At 49.5% G+C, this 17,740-nt stretch overlaps 1 protein-coding gene across 2 annotated transcripts in view; it reads right to left on the bottom strand.

The window, feature by feature from the left end:
• Nucleotides 1–17,740, bottom strand: part of HECTD4 (HECT domain E3 ubiquitin protein ligase 4) — a 139,610-nt gene that overhangs the window by 79,953 nt on the left and 41,917 nt on the right. For both annotated transcript variants that reach the window (XM_069960760.1, XM_069960761.1), the window contains exons 14-16: nt 15,875–15,945; nt 1,787–1,892; nt 1,457–1,577 (exon numbers count right to left, since the gene is read on the bottom strand). In XM_069960760.1, coding sequence (XP_069816861.1) covers nt 1,457–1,577; nt 1,787–1,892; nt 15,875–15,945 — 298 coding nt within the window. The remainder of the gene's footprint in view (nt 1–1,456; nt 1,578–1,786; nt 1,893–15,874; nt 15,946–17,740) is intronic.

Here is a 17,740-nt window from a genome sequence, read left to right as displayed (position 1 = left end):
GAGATTTTTTAATAGAAGTAAATTAAAGATCTCTGGCACTTTCAGGCACCAGCTGATTAAAAAAAAAAAAAAATTTTTTGAAGTACCACTAAAGAAAGGAAAAAAAACTTTAGAAAAGTTTTGATTGGTCATGGTGTGCATGTTCAGGCCACAACTGAGGAGAATGAGCTGGGAGAAGTCTACACCCTGCGTGATCTCTCTCAGCTCTGTGCCATGTGACCTGGATGGCTGCATAAGGAAAGTCTATGCATTCAGAAAACTACACTGAGCCGGGAGTGAACGCCTAGACTTCTCCTGGTTTGTTCTCCTGATTGGTCCCTATCTGAACACTGCCCATTTACATCCAATACATCATATGCAATGGGAATTAATGCACTGGGGAAATTATTTGAAAATAATATATATTGCTAAAGAGTCATAATTTGCTGCTCAGAGAGGTATATTTCCACACACTATATAACGGGTATCCAGCATTTTTACTAGTTTTCCCCTCTGCAGGCTTTATCTCTAGGGGCCCTATTACACGGAACGATATCCGTCCGATAATCGCTCCGTGTGATAAACACAACGATCAGCCGATGACAGCGATCATCGCCTGATTGTTGAAATAAGTTTGGACCTATAATTGTTGGGCGCCGACCACGCATCGCTACGTGTAATAACAGTGCACGGCCGGTGGCTGACGATATGCAAAGTGCATACTTTACCTATCCATGCTGCAGGGCTCCTCTTGCGCTCTGCTTCTCTCCGGGTCCCGCACACTCCAGCTTCAGAGTGGCCTGTCTCAGCTGACAGGCCGCTCAGCCAATCACAGTCCGGGACCGCCGCGGCCAGTGATTGGCTGAGCGGCCTGTCAGCTTAGATAGGCCACTCTGAAGCTGGAGAGCGCGGGACCCGGAGAGAAGCAGAGCGCAAGAGGAGCCCTGCAGCATGGATAGGTAAAGTATACAGTTTAAGCAAGGGCTGCAAGGACATCAGTAACGATGTCCATGCAGCCCTTGTTAAACGATTATCTTGCCGTGTAATAGCAGATCGACGCTCATTTAGAGTTATTATCGGCCCTCATAATACTACCCCAATTCTCAGTTGCCCCTAAGCTAGGAGGTAGGGACTGGATGCTATGATGCTTTTCTTGTGTGTCTCTTCCTCTCCCGTCTTTATAGACTCTCAAAGGCAGCTGTAACCTGATCCCACAGTGTGCTAATCCATCTCTACATGTTTATATATATATATATATATATATATATATATATATATATATATATATATTTTTTTTTTTTTTTTTTTTTTTTTTAAGAGTGACTGATTAGTGAATTGCAAGGTGTTTTGGAAAAAGAAAAAAAAACGACCACCGATGTGAAACTTTTACATGCTTGGAAATGCAATAAACACAGAAGAAAGCGATGGTAGAAAGAAATGCAAACTACAGAATATATATAGCGAGCGCTGGTCTTACAGGCACAGTTGATAAGAGTCTTTGGAATTCTTCTTTAGACACAGTTTGGCACTTGGTGATCAGAACACAAGATTCACGAACAACAATCTTCAAAATATAGTGCAATAATTCATCATTTAGCCTAAAAAAAAAAAAATCTGAAATAAACCATTATGTGTCAAGGTCCCCTATTCGAATGTTCTTTAGCATTCCTAAATATTTTATAGCAAATATAGATTTAGAGATGTACAGAACTAGAAGATGCCATTCAACAACTCCATTGTGCAGAAGTACTGATGCCCTGACCCAGCCTGCCTGTACAATGTTCTGGCCACTGGCAGCTGAATGTACCTGTAATGTTCATCTTCGTCGCTCCCAAACCTGTTATTCTGAAGCTGTTCAGTCAAGTTGGTCAAAATAACATCTCGCAGTTGGGAAAGTCCACAATTCCGGTCACCTATAAAATCAAATAGATTGAATATTAAATGTCTAGGGTTTCCAGTTTTTTGCTGTCTATATCTGTTGGACATGATTTGAAATGGATGGAAGAATCAATCAACGGCGTACATTGCCTTATAGATATTCCCAATTGCCTTATAGATAGACATTGCCTTATAGATGTTCCCTGACGTGTTTTCTGGTGAATACATCAGCTGCCTACAGATCATTAATGTGGGATATTTCGGAATCCGGCAGACCCACCAGCTTGTCATGAAGAATAAATTACATGGAAGGCTTGCTTTCCTGTTGCTGAAAACATTTTTTTTTTTTGCACAGAAATATTCTAGCTTAGATGGATCAAGTTTTGACATGTCTTCCCCTTTTGTCCAATGGTAATCCATGGAAACAGAAGGCAAGGTCCGGCCACGTACAGCAAAAAGGGAGCAGCAGGAGTCCTGGGTCTCTAAGGGTCCTATTAGACCCTTGGTGGTAAAGCGGTTGGAAGGGGTGAGGGGCCCGTCCTCTAGTTGCCTGAATTTAGACCAGCTTATACATAGATGTTATGTCAATGTACTTCATGCTAGGGCTGGGCGATATACCGTGAAAATACCGATACCGTCCCTGGCCTCGGTTAACCGACCTCAAGTTCGCCAGGACGGTATCTGCGGTATTTTCACCCGCCCGCCCCGGGACACTGACAGGTTATACTTACCTTCCGGCCATCTTCTATATACAGCATGCAGTGCTGGGGGTCCCGGGCTGCGCTCCCTTGCCTTGAGACGCGATGCGGGGACCGGCGGTGAACCGAGCACTGACGCCAACAGGTGCCGTGCTGGGGAGGGGGCTGCGCGCAGTTATAGGGAGAGGTCCCAGAGTACCGCTGCGGGGGTGCCAGAGGCTGGAGATAGAGGGGTGTGAAGTAGGGCTGGGCGATTAATCGAAGCTGCTCTAGCTGCTGAAGCCGGCACTGACCTGCTCCTTCCTATAGCGGAACGAGCTCTCCGGTCTCTGGAGGAGGAGGAGGCCGCAGGGACAGCTGAGTTCCTGTGATTGGGGCAGTGGTGGCAATGCAGAGAGCGGAGGAGGAGATGTGCCTGTGAGGATCAGCGCGGCTGTGAGGTGGGGGAGGCCGGGACTGAGGAGTCTGCCGCTGCGGAGATCAGTGATAATGCGGTGGGAATCAATTCATCACACTGACAGGGAAGCAGGGTGTGTGAGGAGGACGCTGCAGCCCCCGACATTGCAGCCTGCTGGTCTGTCTCGGACAGGTCATCAGGACAGAAATCAGTCAGCTGCGGTGTTCTGTGTGGTGACCTGTGACCTCTGCCAGGTCGTGTGCCTCCTCCCTCCTCAGCAACTCCTGCAGCGTCCAGTATCCTTTTCCCATGCTGTAAGTCTTCTCTCTCCTCTGTCTAGCTACTACTCCCAGCATACCCAACAGCTGAAACAGTGCATAACTACTGCCCCCAGCATACCCCAACAGCTAAACAGTGCATAACTACTGCCCCCAGCATACCCAACAGCTAAACAGTGCATAACTACTGCCCCCAGCATACCCAACAGCTAAACAGTGCATAACTACTGCCCCCAGCATACCCAACAGCTGATACAGTGCATAACTACTGCCCCCAGCATACCCAACAGCTAAACAGTGCATAACTACTGCCCCCAGCATACCCAACAGCTGATACAGTGCATAACTACTGCCCCCAGCATACCCAACAGCTAAACAGTGCATAACTACTGCCCCCAGCATACCCCAACAGCTAAAACACTGCATAACTACTGCCCCCAGCATACCCAACAGCTAAACAGTGCATAACTACTGCCCCCAGCATACCCAACAGCTAAACAGTGCATAACTACTGCCCCCAGCATACCCAACAGCTGATACAGTGCATAACTACTGCCCCCAGCATACCCAACAGCTAAACAGTGCATAACTACTGCCCCCAGCATACCCAACAGCTAAACAGTGCATAACTACTGCCCCCAGCATACCCAACAGCTGATACAGTGCATAACTACTGCCCCCAGCATACCCAACAGCTAAACAGTGCATAACTACTGCCCCCAGCATACCCAACAGCTGATACAGTGCATAACTACTGCCCCCAGCATACCCAACAGCTGAAACAGTGCATAACTACTGCCCCCAGCATACCCAACAGCTGAAACAGTGCATAATTACTGCCCCCAGCATACCCAACAGCTGATACAGTGCATAACTACTGCCCCCAGCATACCCAACAGCTAAACAGTGCATAACTACTGCCCCCAGCATACCCCAACAGCTAAAACACTGCATAACTACTGCCCCCAGCATACCCAACAGCTAAACAGTGCATAACTACTGCCCCCAGCATACCCAACAGCTGATACAGTGCATAACTACTGCCCCCAGCATACCCAACAGCTGATACAGTGCATAACTACTGCCCCCAGCATACCCAACAGCTGAAACAGTGCATAACTACTGCCCCCAGCATACCCAACAGCTGATACAGTGCATAACTACTGCCCCCAGCATACGCAACAGCTAAACAGTGCATAACTACTGCCCCCAGCATACCTAACAGCTGATACAGTGCATAACTACTGCCCCCAGCATACCCAACAGCTGAAACAGTGCATAACTACTGCCCCCAGCATACCCAACAGCTGAAACAGTGCATAACTACTGCCCCCAGCATACCCAACAGCTGAAACAGTGCATAACTACTGCCCCCAGCATCCATCATAGCTGAAACGGTGCATAACTACTACCCCCAGCATCCATCATAGCTGAAACGGCGCATAACTACTGCCCCCAGCATACCCAACAGCTGCATAACTGTGCCTGTTTTGTGGATGCATTGCACCGCTGTGGAGAGGCAGAGGAAAGCCATCTAGATGGCCGCTATAATGAGGGACAACAGGTGTAAAGTTTTATTAGGGTACAAACACACACGGCATATACGCTGTGTATTTACTGCTGCGATACGCAGCAGATTAGATCTAAATAACTGAACACAGTATCAAATCTGCACCACCAAATCTGCTGCGTATCTGCTGCGTATACGCTGTGTGTGTTTGTACCCTAATACAGCACAGAGGCAGTAAATCCAATATTTTTAACAATGCTATTTTATTTAAGAACAGCTATAAGATAGCCAACCCCTTTTAAGGGTACAAACACACACGGCTTACACGCTGCGTATTTACTGCTGCGATACGCAGCAGATTAGATCTAAATAACTGAACACAGCATCAAATCTGCTGCGTATCTGCTGCGTGTGTTTGTACCCTAAGGCCACATTACCACATGCATGCAAACACATGTGCTTGAAACCTAACCAATGGCATTCTCCAGCAGTTGCACAATGTTTCTGGGATTAGAATGCATTTGCATGCATGTGAGATTGTGGCCTAAAGTGGCTATCCAATCTTTAAAAAAAAAAATATATATCCTCAGGATAGGCCACAAGTATCGGTATGGTGGGGGTCAGCATGTCAGCTCACTTGCTGATCAGCTGTTTAAAAAGGCTGCAGGCCCTTCAAACAGCTGATTAGTGTGAGCGCCCGCCAGTCTGCCCCTCAACTATACCTGTACTACTACACCCCTCATGTGTACCTGTACTATTACTACACCCCTCATCTGTACCTGTACTATTACTACACCCCTCATCTATACCTGTACTACTACACCCCTCATCTGTACCTGTACTACTACTACTGCACCCCTCATCTATACCTGTACTACTACACCCCTCATGTGTACCTGTACTATTACTACACCCCTCATCTATACCTGTACTATTACTACACCCCTCATCTTTACCTGTACTACTACTACACCCCTCATCTATACCTGTACTACTACTACACCCCTCATCTGTACCTGTACTATTACTACACCCCTCATCTGTACCTGTACTACTACACCCCTCATCTGTACCTGTACTACTACTACTGCACCCCTCATCTATACCTGTACTACTACACCCCTCATGTGTACCTGTACTATTACTACACCCCTCATCTGTACCTGTACTATTACTACACCCCTCATCTATACCTGTACTATTACTACACCCCTCATCTTTACCTGTACTACTACTACACCCCTCATCTATACCTGTACTACTACTACACCCCTCATCTATACCTGTACTATTACTACACCCCTCATCAGTACCTGTACTACTACTACTGCACCCCTCATCTTTACCTGTACTACTACTACACCCCTCATCTATACCTGTACTATTACTACACCCCTCATCAGTACCTGTACTACTACTACTGCTGCACCCCTCATCTGTACCTGTACTACTACACCCCTCATCTATACCTGTACTACTACACCCCTCATCTGTACCTGTACTATTACTACACCCCTCATCTGTACCTGTACTATTACTACACCCCTCATCTGTACCTGTACTACTACTACACCCCTCATCTATACCTCTACTATTACTACACCCCTCATCTGTACCTGTACTACTACACCCCTCATCTGTACCTGTACTACTACTACTACACCCCTCATCTGTACCTGTACTATTACTACACCCCTCATCTATACCTGTACTACCACTACACCCCATATCTATACCTGTACTATTACAACCCTTATCCACTATACCTCCACTACTACACCCTACCTAGATGGAAGCACAAAGATCTCCTATACTATATGGGGGCACAGATTGGCACATATTTGGCAAACCTACTTATGAAGGAGGCTTGTCTACTACATCGGGGCACAGGGGGAGCACTGGTACACTGGGAAGCAATACAGTTGTTGTCTCAAATTTCATCTGACGCTGCAGGCAGAAAAATGTTCTGTTTATTTAGCATAAAGGGGAAAAAAATTGAGATTTAAATGGAGAATCTATCCTAGTGTGAAGCTATCACATGGCCTACTTGCTATATAGCGCTGACAATTAGCAGGAGCTGGAGCTTTGTTTACATGGGATTGGACCCCTTGTGATCTGGTCACTTTATTGTACTGTCACTTTATTGTTCTTTTCACACCTGTGTCCAAGTTTTCGTTGAGAACAGTGCAGGATCCAGCCACACATGACCACCACCTGCACCTGGTGAACCCCAAGAACAGACAGGGGGGCTGTTGGGTTCCATATTTTATTTCTGTAAGTGATAATGGAATGTGACATCAATGTGAACATAGCCTCAGTGTGTGTGTATATATGGGAAGGTCTGTCTTACAGCAGTACCTGATCATAATAGATTTTAATGCAGTGCATACGCTACAATATGGCGCAGCTTGTGGGATATACCAACCTGCGACTTTCCGGCATAAAAACAGATGACACATCTGAGGGGGAATATTTTCCTCAGTCAGATCAAGAGGACTGCTCCTACAGGGGTTGTACCTAGCTATCCTAGTCTGCACTGCTCCTACAGGGGTTGTACCCAGCTATCCTAGTCTGCACTGCTCCTACAGGGGTTGTCACCCAGCTTTCCTAGTCTGCACTGCTCCTACAGCTGTAGTGTGTACATGGCTGTATACCTGTAAATACACGTCCTGTCGTATGTACACACTACAGGATGTGTGTATACAGCCATGTACATACTACAGGACGTGTACATATAGGTATACTGCTAGGTACACTTTACGGGACGTGTACACACAGGTATACAGCTATGTACACAATACAGGATGTGTATATACAGGTATGGCTGTATACCTGGTTATACACGTCCAGGTCTCTTCTGAGACCCCCTAATAATGACAAATAATAATAATGACTATAGAGTAAATGGCCCAGCCTTGTGTTGCTGCTCAGTGAGTTCCCTTTTAAAAAAAAAATAATTGAAACAAAATCGTCAGTTTGACATGGCCAAATGGGCGTGGCTTGAAAAAGGGGTGTGGCTTGCCAACAGGGCGTGTCATAATTATAGTTCAATTATCATTACCGCGGCTACATCTACGATATACCGCGATATTAACTTAGGCCAATATCGCCCAGCCCTACTTCATGCATTTTTCCATGTAAACATTCTATGTCTTCTGTGCATCTTATGATCTGACATTCTTGGGGATGTGCCCCTTGTACCTGTTTTTCTGCCGTCATAAAATGTGGTATAAAAAAGAAAAAAAAAAAGATAAAGAGATCATGGTTCACTAGGACATGCCATACATGACCCTTACAGATCACTAAAAGAGGATTTTTTTGTACTCACCGTAAAATCCCTTTCTTGTGGCTTCATTGGGGGACACAGCACCAGTGGGTATAGGCTACTGCCACTAGGAGGCGACACTAGACAGAAGAAGAAGTGACTCCGCCTGGCAGCCTATACCCCTCCTACAGACACCAGGCTAACTCAGTTTAGTCACAAGCAGTAGAAAGTAGTAACAAAAACAGGCAAAAAAACCAGGCTGGTCCCGGGAACAAAAAACCCCAAGAACAGAACAAGCCCCGGGAGCACAACCTCAAACAGGGTGGGAGCTGTGTCCCCCAATGAAGCCACAAGAAAGGGATTTTACGGTGAGTACAAAAAAATCCTCTTTTCTTGTGCCTGTCATTGGGGGACACAGCACCAGTGGGACGTACAAAAGCAGTCCCAGAGGGTGGGGAAAGAAGATTACAATCCCCATGCGGCCTGCCTAACGCACGGCGGCCTGCAGAACCTTGCGGCCCAGACTGGCGTCAGAGGAAGCCAGGATATGGACCTGATAAAACTTTGAAAAAGTGTGAACTGAAGACCAGGTGGCGGCCTTGCAGACCTGGGACACTGAGGCCTGATGGCGAACCGCCCAAGAGGCCCCCACAGCTCGAGTAGAATGAGCGGTGACCCGAAAAGGAGGAGCCCTGCCACGAACGCGGTAGGCCTCTGCGATGGCTGCCCTGATCCAACGCCCAATGGTGGTCTTGGAAGCCGCCAGCCCCTTGCGCGGACCCGACGGGACCACGAACAAGGAATCCGAGCGGCGGAAGGAAGCAGTGACTGACAATTAGATCCGTATGGCCCGGACAAGGTCCAAACAATGCAGGGACCGTTCCCTAGGATGGGAGGGCGCAGGGCAAAAAGAGGGGAGAATGATGTCCTCATTAAGGTGGAATGCAGACACGACCTCCGGCAGGAAGGAAGGAAGAGGACGAAGCACCACCTTGTCCTTGTGAAGGACCAGATAAGGGGAGCGACAAGAGAGCGCTGCCAGTTCAGACACCCTACGGATGGAGGTAACCGCCACCAGGAAGGCGACTTTCCAAGAAAGGAAACAAAGAGACACCTCCCGAAGAGGCTCAAAGGGAGGACCTTGCAGAACCTCGAGGACTAAATTAAGGTCCCAGGGCCTAAAGGCTGACGAAAAGGAGGGGCCAAATGGACCACCCCCTGAAGAAAGGTCTTCACCTGGGGGCGGAAAGCTAGAGCCCGCTGAAAAAGAACAGACAGGGCGGAAATCTGCGAACGCAAAGTGGAATGACTGAGGCCTTTATCCAGCCCGGACTGTAAAAAGGAAAGAATCTTGGGCGTGGAACACACCAAGGGGTGAAAATTATTCTGTTCGCACCAAGAAAAGAAGGCCTTCCACACGCGATGGTAGACCCGAGCTGACTGAGGCTTACGGGCCTTAAGCATGGTTTGGATGACTGGTTCCGAGAACCCACGAAACCTCAACACTGCGGCCTCAACAGCCACGCCGTCAAACTCAGCTGAGGTAAATTGGGGTGGAATATTGGCCCTTGTGAAAGGAGGTCGTCCCGCAGGGGAAGGCGCCAGGGGGCGTCGGCCAGGAGGTGCACTACGTCGGCGTACCAGGACCGGCGCGGCCAGTCTGGAGCGACAAGAATGGCGGGAACGCCGAGTGCCTTGATGCGCTTCAGGACTCGTGGGAGAATGGGCAGAGGAGGAAAGGCGTAAACCAGGGAGAACTGCTCCCATGGGGTCACCAAGGCGTCGACCGCGAACGCGCAAGGATCCCGGGCCCGAGTCACATAGATGGGGAGTTTGTGGTTCAGCCTGGAGGCGAAGAGATCCACATCTGGGGATCCCCACCGCCGGCAGATTTGAAGAAACACCTCGGGATGTAGAGCCCATTCGCCCTGATCCAGTCTTTCGCGGCTGAGGTAGTCCGCCGCCCAATTGTCCACCCCGGGAATGTGGACTGCCGAGAGAGCTGGAACAACCCGCTCCGCCCAACGGAGAATGCGAGCGGCCTCGGTCATGACAGAGCGGCTCCTGGTGCCGCCTTGACGGTTCAGATAGGCAACGGCGGTGACGTTGTCGGTCTGAACACGGACCGGATAACCCCTCAGGCGATCGGTCCACTGAGACAGGGCGAGAAAGATGGCCCGGAGCTCTAGGATATTGATGTGAAGCCGAGCCTCTGTCGGCGACCAAGAGCCCTGAGCTGTGTGGCTCCCGAAGACAGCCCCCCACCCGGACAGGCTGGCATCCGTAGAGACGACCAGCCAATTGAGGGGGAGGAACGAGCGGCCGAGGAGGACCACCGGAGACGTCAACCACCAAAGAAGCTCCCTGCGATCAGCAGGGGACAGGAGGATCTTCTTGTGGAGAGACAGAGGGGACCTGTCCCACTGCGACAGAATCGCTTGCTGCAGAGGGCGCGAATGAAACTGAGCAAAGGGGATCGCCTCGAAAGAGGAGACCATCTTGCCCAGGACTCGCATGCAAAGGCGAATCGAACAGGGGGCGCCCGAGCGGAGCAGAGAGACTGCCGAGCGCAGGGAGGCAACTTTGTTTGGAGGACGCGGGCCATCTCGGTGTTGAATAGCATCCCGAGAAACTCCATAGAGCGGGAGGGAAGTAGGGAAGATTTTTGATAATTGATCACCCAAACGAAATTGGTCAAGAGATCGAGTGTGATCTGGAGGCTGGACAAAGTGTCCTGCTTGGAGCGGCCCTTTACCAAAAGGTCGTCCAGGTATGGCAGGACAGCCACCCCCTTTGACCGAAGCAGAGCCATCAAAGGTGCAAGGATCTTGGTAAAGACCCGAGGCGCCGTGGCGAGCCCGAAGGGCAGGGCAACGAACTGGAAATGTCCAGAACCGACGGCGAAACGTAGGAAACGTTGATGACTGGCTGCGATGGGAACATGCAGATAGGCGTCGCGGATGTCTATAGAAGCAAGAAATTCGTCCTGCTCTAGAGACGCGACCACCGACCGCAAGGATTCCATGCGGAACCGCCGAAGGCGAACAAACCTGTTCAGCCGTTTCAAATCCAGGATAGGACGGACCGAGCCGTCCTTTTTGGGGACTGTGAACAGATTGGAATAGAATCCCTGGAAGTGCTCGGAGGGAGGAACTGGGACCACAACTCCTTGAGCTAGGAGATTCTGAACCGCCCGAAAAAGCTTGGAAAGCCGTGCCGAAGAGCGTGGGAGATTTGATGGAAAAAAGCGAGGAGGTGGAATGCACACAAACTCGATTTTGTACCCTGAGGACACCACCTCCCGAGCCCACACATCGGACACATGGGCGAGCCAAATCTCCTTGAAGGAGAGCAGACGACCCCCTACTTGAGGGAGAGACCCGAGTGGTGAAGGACCCTCAGGAAGAAGACTTGGGTGCAGGACCCTTAGAAGGGCGAGAACGGGGCTGCCAGATGGGGCGGGGTTTGAAGGAGGGCTTCCTAGAAGGAGCTGGAGGCGTATCCTTAGCCGGGCGACGACGTGCCGGAGGCTCAAAAGAGCGGAAACGGCTGGAACGCCTGGGAGGCTGAGGGCGCCGGGATCGGTTTTGAGGAAGCAAGGAGCTCTTCCCCCCCGTAGCGTCCGAGATTATTTTATCCAGCCGCTCCCCAAAAAGTCTGTTTCCTGCAAAGGGAAGAGAAGTCAGAGCCTTCTTGGAGGCGGCGTCAGCTGACCAGCATTTTAACCAGACAGAGCGTCGGATGGCTACAGAGTTTGCCAGGGCCCGCGCAGACAAACGAGCAGCTTCCTGAGAAGCGTCGCACAAGTATTTGGACGCATGTAGAATTTGTGAGGCCAGAGACAGGAGATCCTCACGCGGGGTGTCCAGGGAGAGGTCATGGACTAACTGCCTGGCCCAAGAGGAACAAGCCTTGCTGACCCAGGATGCAGCAAAGGTAGGACGTAGGGCCGAACCAGCTGCAACAAAGACAGACTTCGAAAAAGCGTCGATTTTCTTGTCCACCGGGTCAGTGAGTGAAGCACCATCTGCCAGAGGCAGAGTAGTTGACTTGGAGAGTCGAGAAACTGGAGGATCCACAGATGGGGGCACTGTCCATGTAGTGACCAGGTCAGGGGAGAAGGGAAACAAAGCCTCGGCACGCTTAGAGGATGGAATCCGCCGGTCAGGGTGATTCCACTCCTTGGCTAGGAGGTCCTCAAAATCCTTATGGCTGGGAAAAACCAATGGCTGTCGCTTCTGGCGACGGAAGGAAACCTCACTCTTGGAGGTAGAAGAGGACTCCTCCTCAATATGTAAGGTGTCTCGCACTGCACGGATCAAGGCTTGCACTGCAGAGGCCAGCTGATCCTCCCTGTCAGACTCTGAAGCAGAGTCAGAGGGGTCCCCCGAGGTGGCGGAGAGGGGTCGCTGGGAAGCGGAACCGCCTGCAGTGGATCTGGGAGGAGAAAGGTCTGAGGAACACCTAGAGGGCGACCGTGAGACAGAGAGTCTAGGTCTCTTATGAGACCGTCCTCTGGAAGGGGAGTCAGGAGATACCCTGGAGGGTCCTGCTGCTGGAGGCGCCTGGGAGGGCAACCGCTCAATGGCATGGATCATGACCTGCGACAGCTTAGAGAGGTCACCGATCGCCTGGGACAGGGATCTAGCCCACTCAGGAGAAGCTACATCAGGACCTGGAGGGGGGGCCTCCTGGGAAGTGGCACCAGGGTTAAGGCATAGCAGGCAGAGGGAATCAGGCTGACCACAGGGGAATTTCTTATTGCAACGAGCACACGCAAAGTGTGTCGCCACAGCCGCGGGAGCGAGCTGCCTAGGGGGGTCATCCCGGGGACCAGACATGGTAGTTAGGGCTGTTAGCCTGGGGAGTGGAGGAGGGGAATATCACCCACTGGGTGAGCCTACCAGACCCTGGAGTTGCCGCCGCACTGGATGCTGGAGCTGCTGCCGCACTGGATGCTGGAGCTGCACTGGAACGACTGCACTGGATGCTGGAGCTGCACTGGAACGACTGCACTGGAAGCTGTAGCTGGTGCACGCTGGAATAGCTGCACTGGATGCTAGACTGCTGCTGTGCACAGGGAGCTGAGGCTGCTGTACTGGCAGAGATAACAGCAGGAGGCCACGAGCTGAAGCTGCTGCCGGCAAGAGGAGGAAGGGAGGGGGCAAGGAGGAAAAAGGTGGGGGCTACAGAGTAGCCAATAGGAGAAAGGGCTGTGGCGGGAGGAGCCGAAAAACGGGCGGGCGTCCCGCCCCCAGTGACGTCACTAGCGTGCGCCGACGCGGCCTAGCTCCGGCAGAAGCCGGGGCCTAAATTTGTGGGGCAGGCCGGCGGCAGTGAGACGGCGGCGCGGAGCGCCAGAAAACGCGACCAGAAAGGGAGAGAGGAGCCCAGCAATCCCCCAGCTGTCCCTTATGAAGCCGCTGCGGGCTGCAGTGGCTCCTGGATGAAAGGGGGTGGGCATCAGCCCAGGCTAGGAGGGAGATGAGAAGGGGGATCAGGAGACAACCTGTCCAGTAGGACAGGGGATAGAGGAGAGAGGGCTGCGCTGCAGGGAAGTGTGCACTGTGGCAATGGGGACTAGGGAGAGCAGGCAAGAGGCTACTGGTTGCCCTAGCCAGGATGACCCCCCCCCCCCCCAAGGACAGGACTACTCACCTGTCCGGCGTCTTCGGGTGCTCGCAGGGTCACCCCCTCGGTAACCTCGCACCTGGGTGGGGTACCGGCATCCTGCGCAGGGAGCTGGCAATGGGGGACGGGTGACCGGCGCATGGGAAGTGAAAACTTCCAGTGCACCCTCAGGGGGAGGCTACGTCTGGTGTGGCAGCCCACGCCGACGGTCCCCCTGATAACCTAGAAAGAAAGAAAAAGAAATAAAACTAAAATAATAAAGAGGTGCGTGGCACCTGTGTCTACCTCATACGGACACTAGACTAAAACTGAGTTAGCCTGGTGTCTGTAGGAGGGGTATAGGCTGCCAGGCGGAGTCACTTCTTCTTCTGTCTAGTGTCGCCTCCTAGTGGCAGTAGCCTATACCCACTGGTGCTGTGTCCCCCAATGACAGGCACAAGAAAACAGAATTTCGACTCCTCTTCTCCAGACTAGATATTGTGCAGAGAACTGCGAGAGCTGGTTCATGCCGTTGTGCGGCATTATCTTCACACTGCAGAGTCGGCTATTCTAGCTAAGCTGTCCCTTTGTTACACTGATCGGGGGAGAATTCCATTTTCCCTTTTATTTTACATAACACCAACATATTCCACAGCACTATACATAGTACCTCTGTACCTCTCCATGTCAGGAACTGTCCAGAGCAGCAGCAAACCCCATAGAAAACCTCTCCTGCTCTGGACAGTTCCTGACATGGACAGAGGTGGCAGCAGAGAGCACTGTGTCAGACTGGAGATTTTTTTTAATAGAAGTAAATTACAAATCTCTGACACTTAATTTTTTTTTTTGTTGAACTACCCCTTTAACCTCTTAAGGACATAGGACGTACCGGTACGTCCTATGTCCTCACTTGCACTTCAAAGCGGGGCCGCGCGGCGGCCCCGCTTTGAAGTGCCGCGATCCCGGGTGCCGCGTGTAGCCCGGGACCGCCGCTATTAGCGGGCACGGTCTGATCGCCGTGCCCGCTAATTAGCTAATCGGAGGCAGCTGTCAAAGTTGACAGCTGCCTCCGATTACCGGAGGCAACGTTTCCCTGGTGTCTAGTGGGGGAGATCGCTCCTCCGGGACCTTGTCCCGGAGGAGCGATCTCCGTTACTGATGCCGGCCGGGGACGCGTCCAAGATGGCGCCGTCCTCGGCTCGGCACTCGTTTACTTCCGGCTGCAGCAGCCGAAAGCAAACGAGTGCCGATCTCATGGATCTCTGCAGCATATCTATGCTGCAGAGATCTCAATGAGAGATCCAAGTGTATATACTAGAAGTCCCCCAGGGGGGCTTCTAGTATATGTGTAAAAAAAAAAAAAAAGTGTTGTTAATAGTAAAAAGCCCCCTCCCCTAATAAAAGTCTGAATCACCCCCCTTTTCCCAGGTTTTAAATAAAAGTAAACAAATAAATAAATAAATAAACATGTTTGCTATCGCCGCGTGCGTAATCGCCCGAACTATTAATTAATCACATTCCTGATCTCGTACGGTAAACGACGTCAGCGCAAAAAAATCCCAAAGTGCAAAATTGCGCATTTTTGGTCGCATCAAATCCAGAAAAAATGTAATAAAAAGCGATCAAAAAGACGTATATGGGCAATCAAGGTACCGATAGAAAGATCAAATCATGGCGCAAAAAATGACACCTCGCACAGCCCCATAGACCAAAGGATAAAAGCGCTATAAGCCTGGGAATGGAGCGATTTTAAGGAACGTATATTGGTTAACAACGGTTTGAATTTTTTACAGGCCATCAGATACAATATAAGTTATACATGTTATATATCGTTTTAATCGTAACGACTTGAGGAACATGCATAACAAGTCAGTTTTACCCCAGGGTGAATGGCGTAAAAACACATTTCCCCCAAATAAAAGAAATGCGTTTATTTTTTCAATTTCACCACACTTCGAATTTTTTTCTGGTTTCGCAGTGTACTTTATGCAAAAATTCAGCCTGTAATTGCAAAGTACAATTAGTGACGCAAAAAATAAGGGCTCATGTGGGTTTCTAGGTGGAAAAATGCAAGTGCTATGGCCTTTTAAACACAAGGAGGAAAAACCGAAAACGTAAAAACGAAAATGGGCCATGTCCTTAAAGGGTTAAGTAGACATCATCTACATGTCTGGCTTAATAAATCTATCATCCCGCATTAAATATTACAATCTAAATAAATGGCGTATGATTGATTGTGCTATACAAAGATGTTCTTACCTTCGGTTAAGATCAGCTTGAGTAAGTTATTGATCTCCATCTCTCCTGGGTTTAAAATGTTTAAGCCGAAGCTGCATCAAAGAAAAAAAGTCAAGGTCAGGACACTAACGTTAAAGGACATCCATTAGTGCAGACACACGCTGCAGTCGTATAATTTACCCTAACAGATGTCTCATATCTCCATGTACAGCATGGCAGGAGGACAGGACTGTAAATCTCTCATCATTCAGCTATTATACTTGGGATGTGCCGCAGTCTGCAGAGGCTAAACAGGCTGATCGGACAATAACAGGAGACCTACAGCGTTCTATCTATGTGCGGATGAGCGGCCTGAGATTTCCAGACATGCTGCTTACTGGCCTTCTACAAGGCTGGACAGACATAATGGGTCATACGAGGTCATACGAGCACTACCGGCCTTTAGTCATGGTCACATAGTCATTGCTGTGAATAATATATGACGTGTTTGAATTGAATTATAAAAGTTCAATCTCGGCACTCACCATAATACTTCATAATATTTATTGTAAAAAAAATAAAAAAATCATCACAAAAATACAACGGCAACTGGACGTTTCGGCGTCAAGCCTTCATCAATTGAATTTTTTTCTACAATAAATATTATGAAGCATTATGGTGAGTGCGGAGATTGAACTTTCGTAATATTGCTGGGATTTTTCTCTTACTACGAGCACCACCTATAAACACAGAACTGCTGTCGAAAAGACTTTTTCTACTTGTGTTTGAGTTGAATGACATTAAAGGGAAGGTGTCACCTAAATTTTCTTTTACTGTTAAGAATCAGTTACTAAAACTTCTTTTATGGTGCGTTCACACCTACAGGATCTGCAGCTGATTTTCTGCAGCAGATTTCATTTAAATAACTGAACACAGCATCAAATCTGCTGCAGATCCTGTAGGTGTGAACGCACCCTTACAGGTTTTTTTTTCTAATCTGTCTCTAATTTTCTGACTGTAATTTTTGTTATTTCACTTTCTGTACATTGTTATGGGGGCGGCCATATTGTCTGGGCTGTTCTTAAAAACATTTAGTCACATGCTTTACAGCAAGACTCATGGACATAGACAACAAGACAGACTCTGTGTCCTTGAGATGAATGTGAGACATTACTGAGCGCGCTCTGTGACCTGTGAAGAGGTCATTCCACAGGGAGCTGCTATTGTCTCCTCTATCTACTGGTGTCACATGATGCTGCAATGCTGTACAGATCACTTTACAGCATCCTCCTTTTATCACCACAGACACAACAGGAAGTCTTAGCTTAGTTTTAGCCCCAGTGGTGAGAATGAGAACAGCAAGATATCAGGATTATTTTATAATATAGACGGAAAAATGGAAACATAACAAAAACATTATTTGTACAATGTCATTTTCTGATGACACATTCCCTTAAAGCGGCACTATCAGCAGGTTCGGGCCAGTGAACCTGCTGATATGCGCCAGCCGCTAATTATCGTAGGACTGCAGTGCCGCTGTTTGTGGCACTGAAATATATGAAAATATTTGATAATTCCGATATGCTAATTAGGGTGTTCCGAGCATTTGGGGCATCCCCCTCTGCTTGGAGCACCCGCTCAGCCCACCTAGCCTGCCTCCCCCCGGCCCACCTTCTATGCATATTCATATATGCATAGTTAGGCCGCTTGTTACAGGCTGCTCCCTGCACATGCCTAACTCTGCATATATGAATATGCATAGAAGGCGGGCTGGGGGAGGCAGGCTAGATGGGCTGAGCGGGTGTCCGGGCAGACGGGGAACACCCCAAATGCGCAGAACACCCTAATTAGCATATCTGGAATTGTCAAATATCGGCACAGTACCGGACCCCAGGGGAGAAAGAACAG

Source organism: Dendropsophus ebraccatus, chromosome 3 (genome assembly GCF_027789765.1).
Source record: "Dendropsophus ebraccatus isolate aDenEbr1 chromosome 3, aDenEbr1.pat, whole genome shotgun sequence".
Lineage (NCBI taxonomy): Eukaryota > Metazoa > Chordata > Amphibia > Anura > Hylidae > Dendropsophus > Dendropsophus ebraccatus.
Note: the sequence above shows the minus strand (reverse complement) of the source record. Positions and strands in the feature narration are given on the sequence as shown.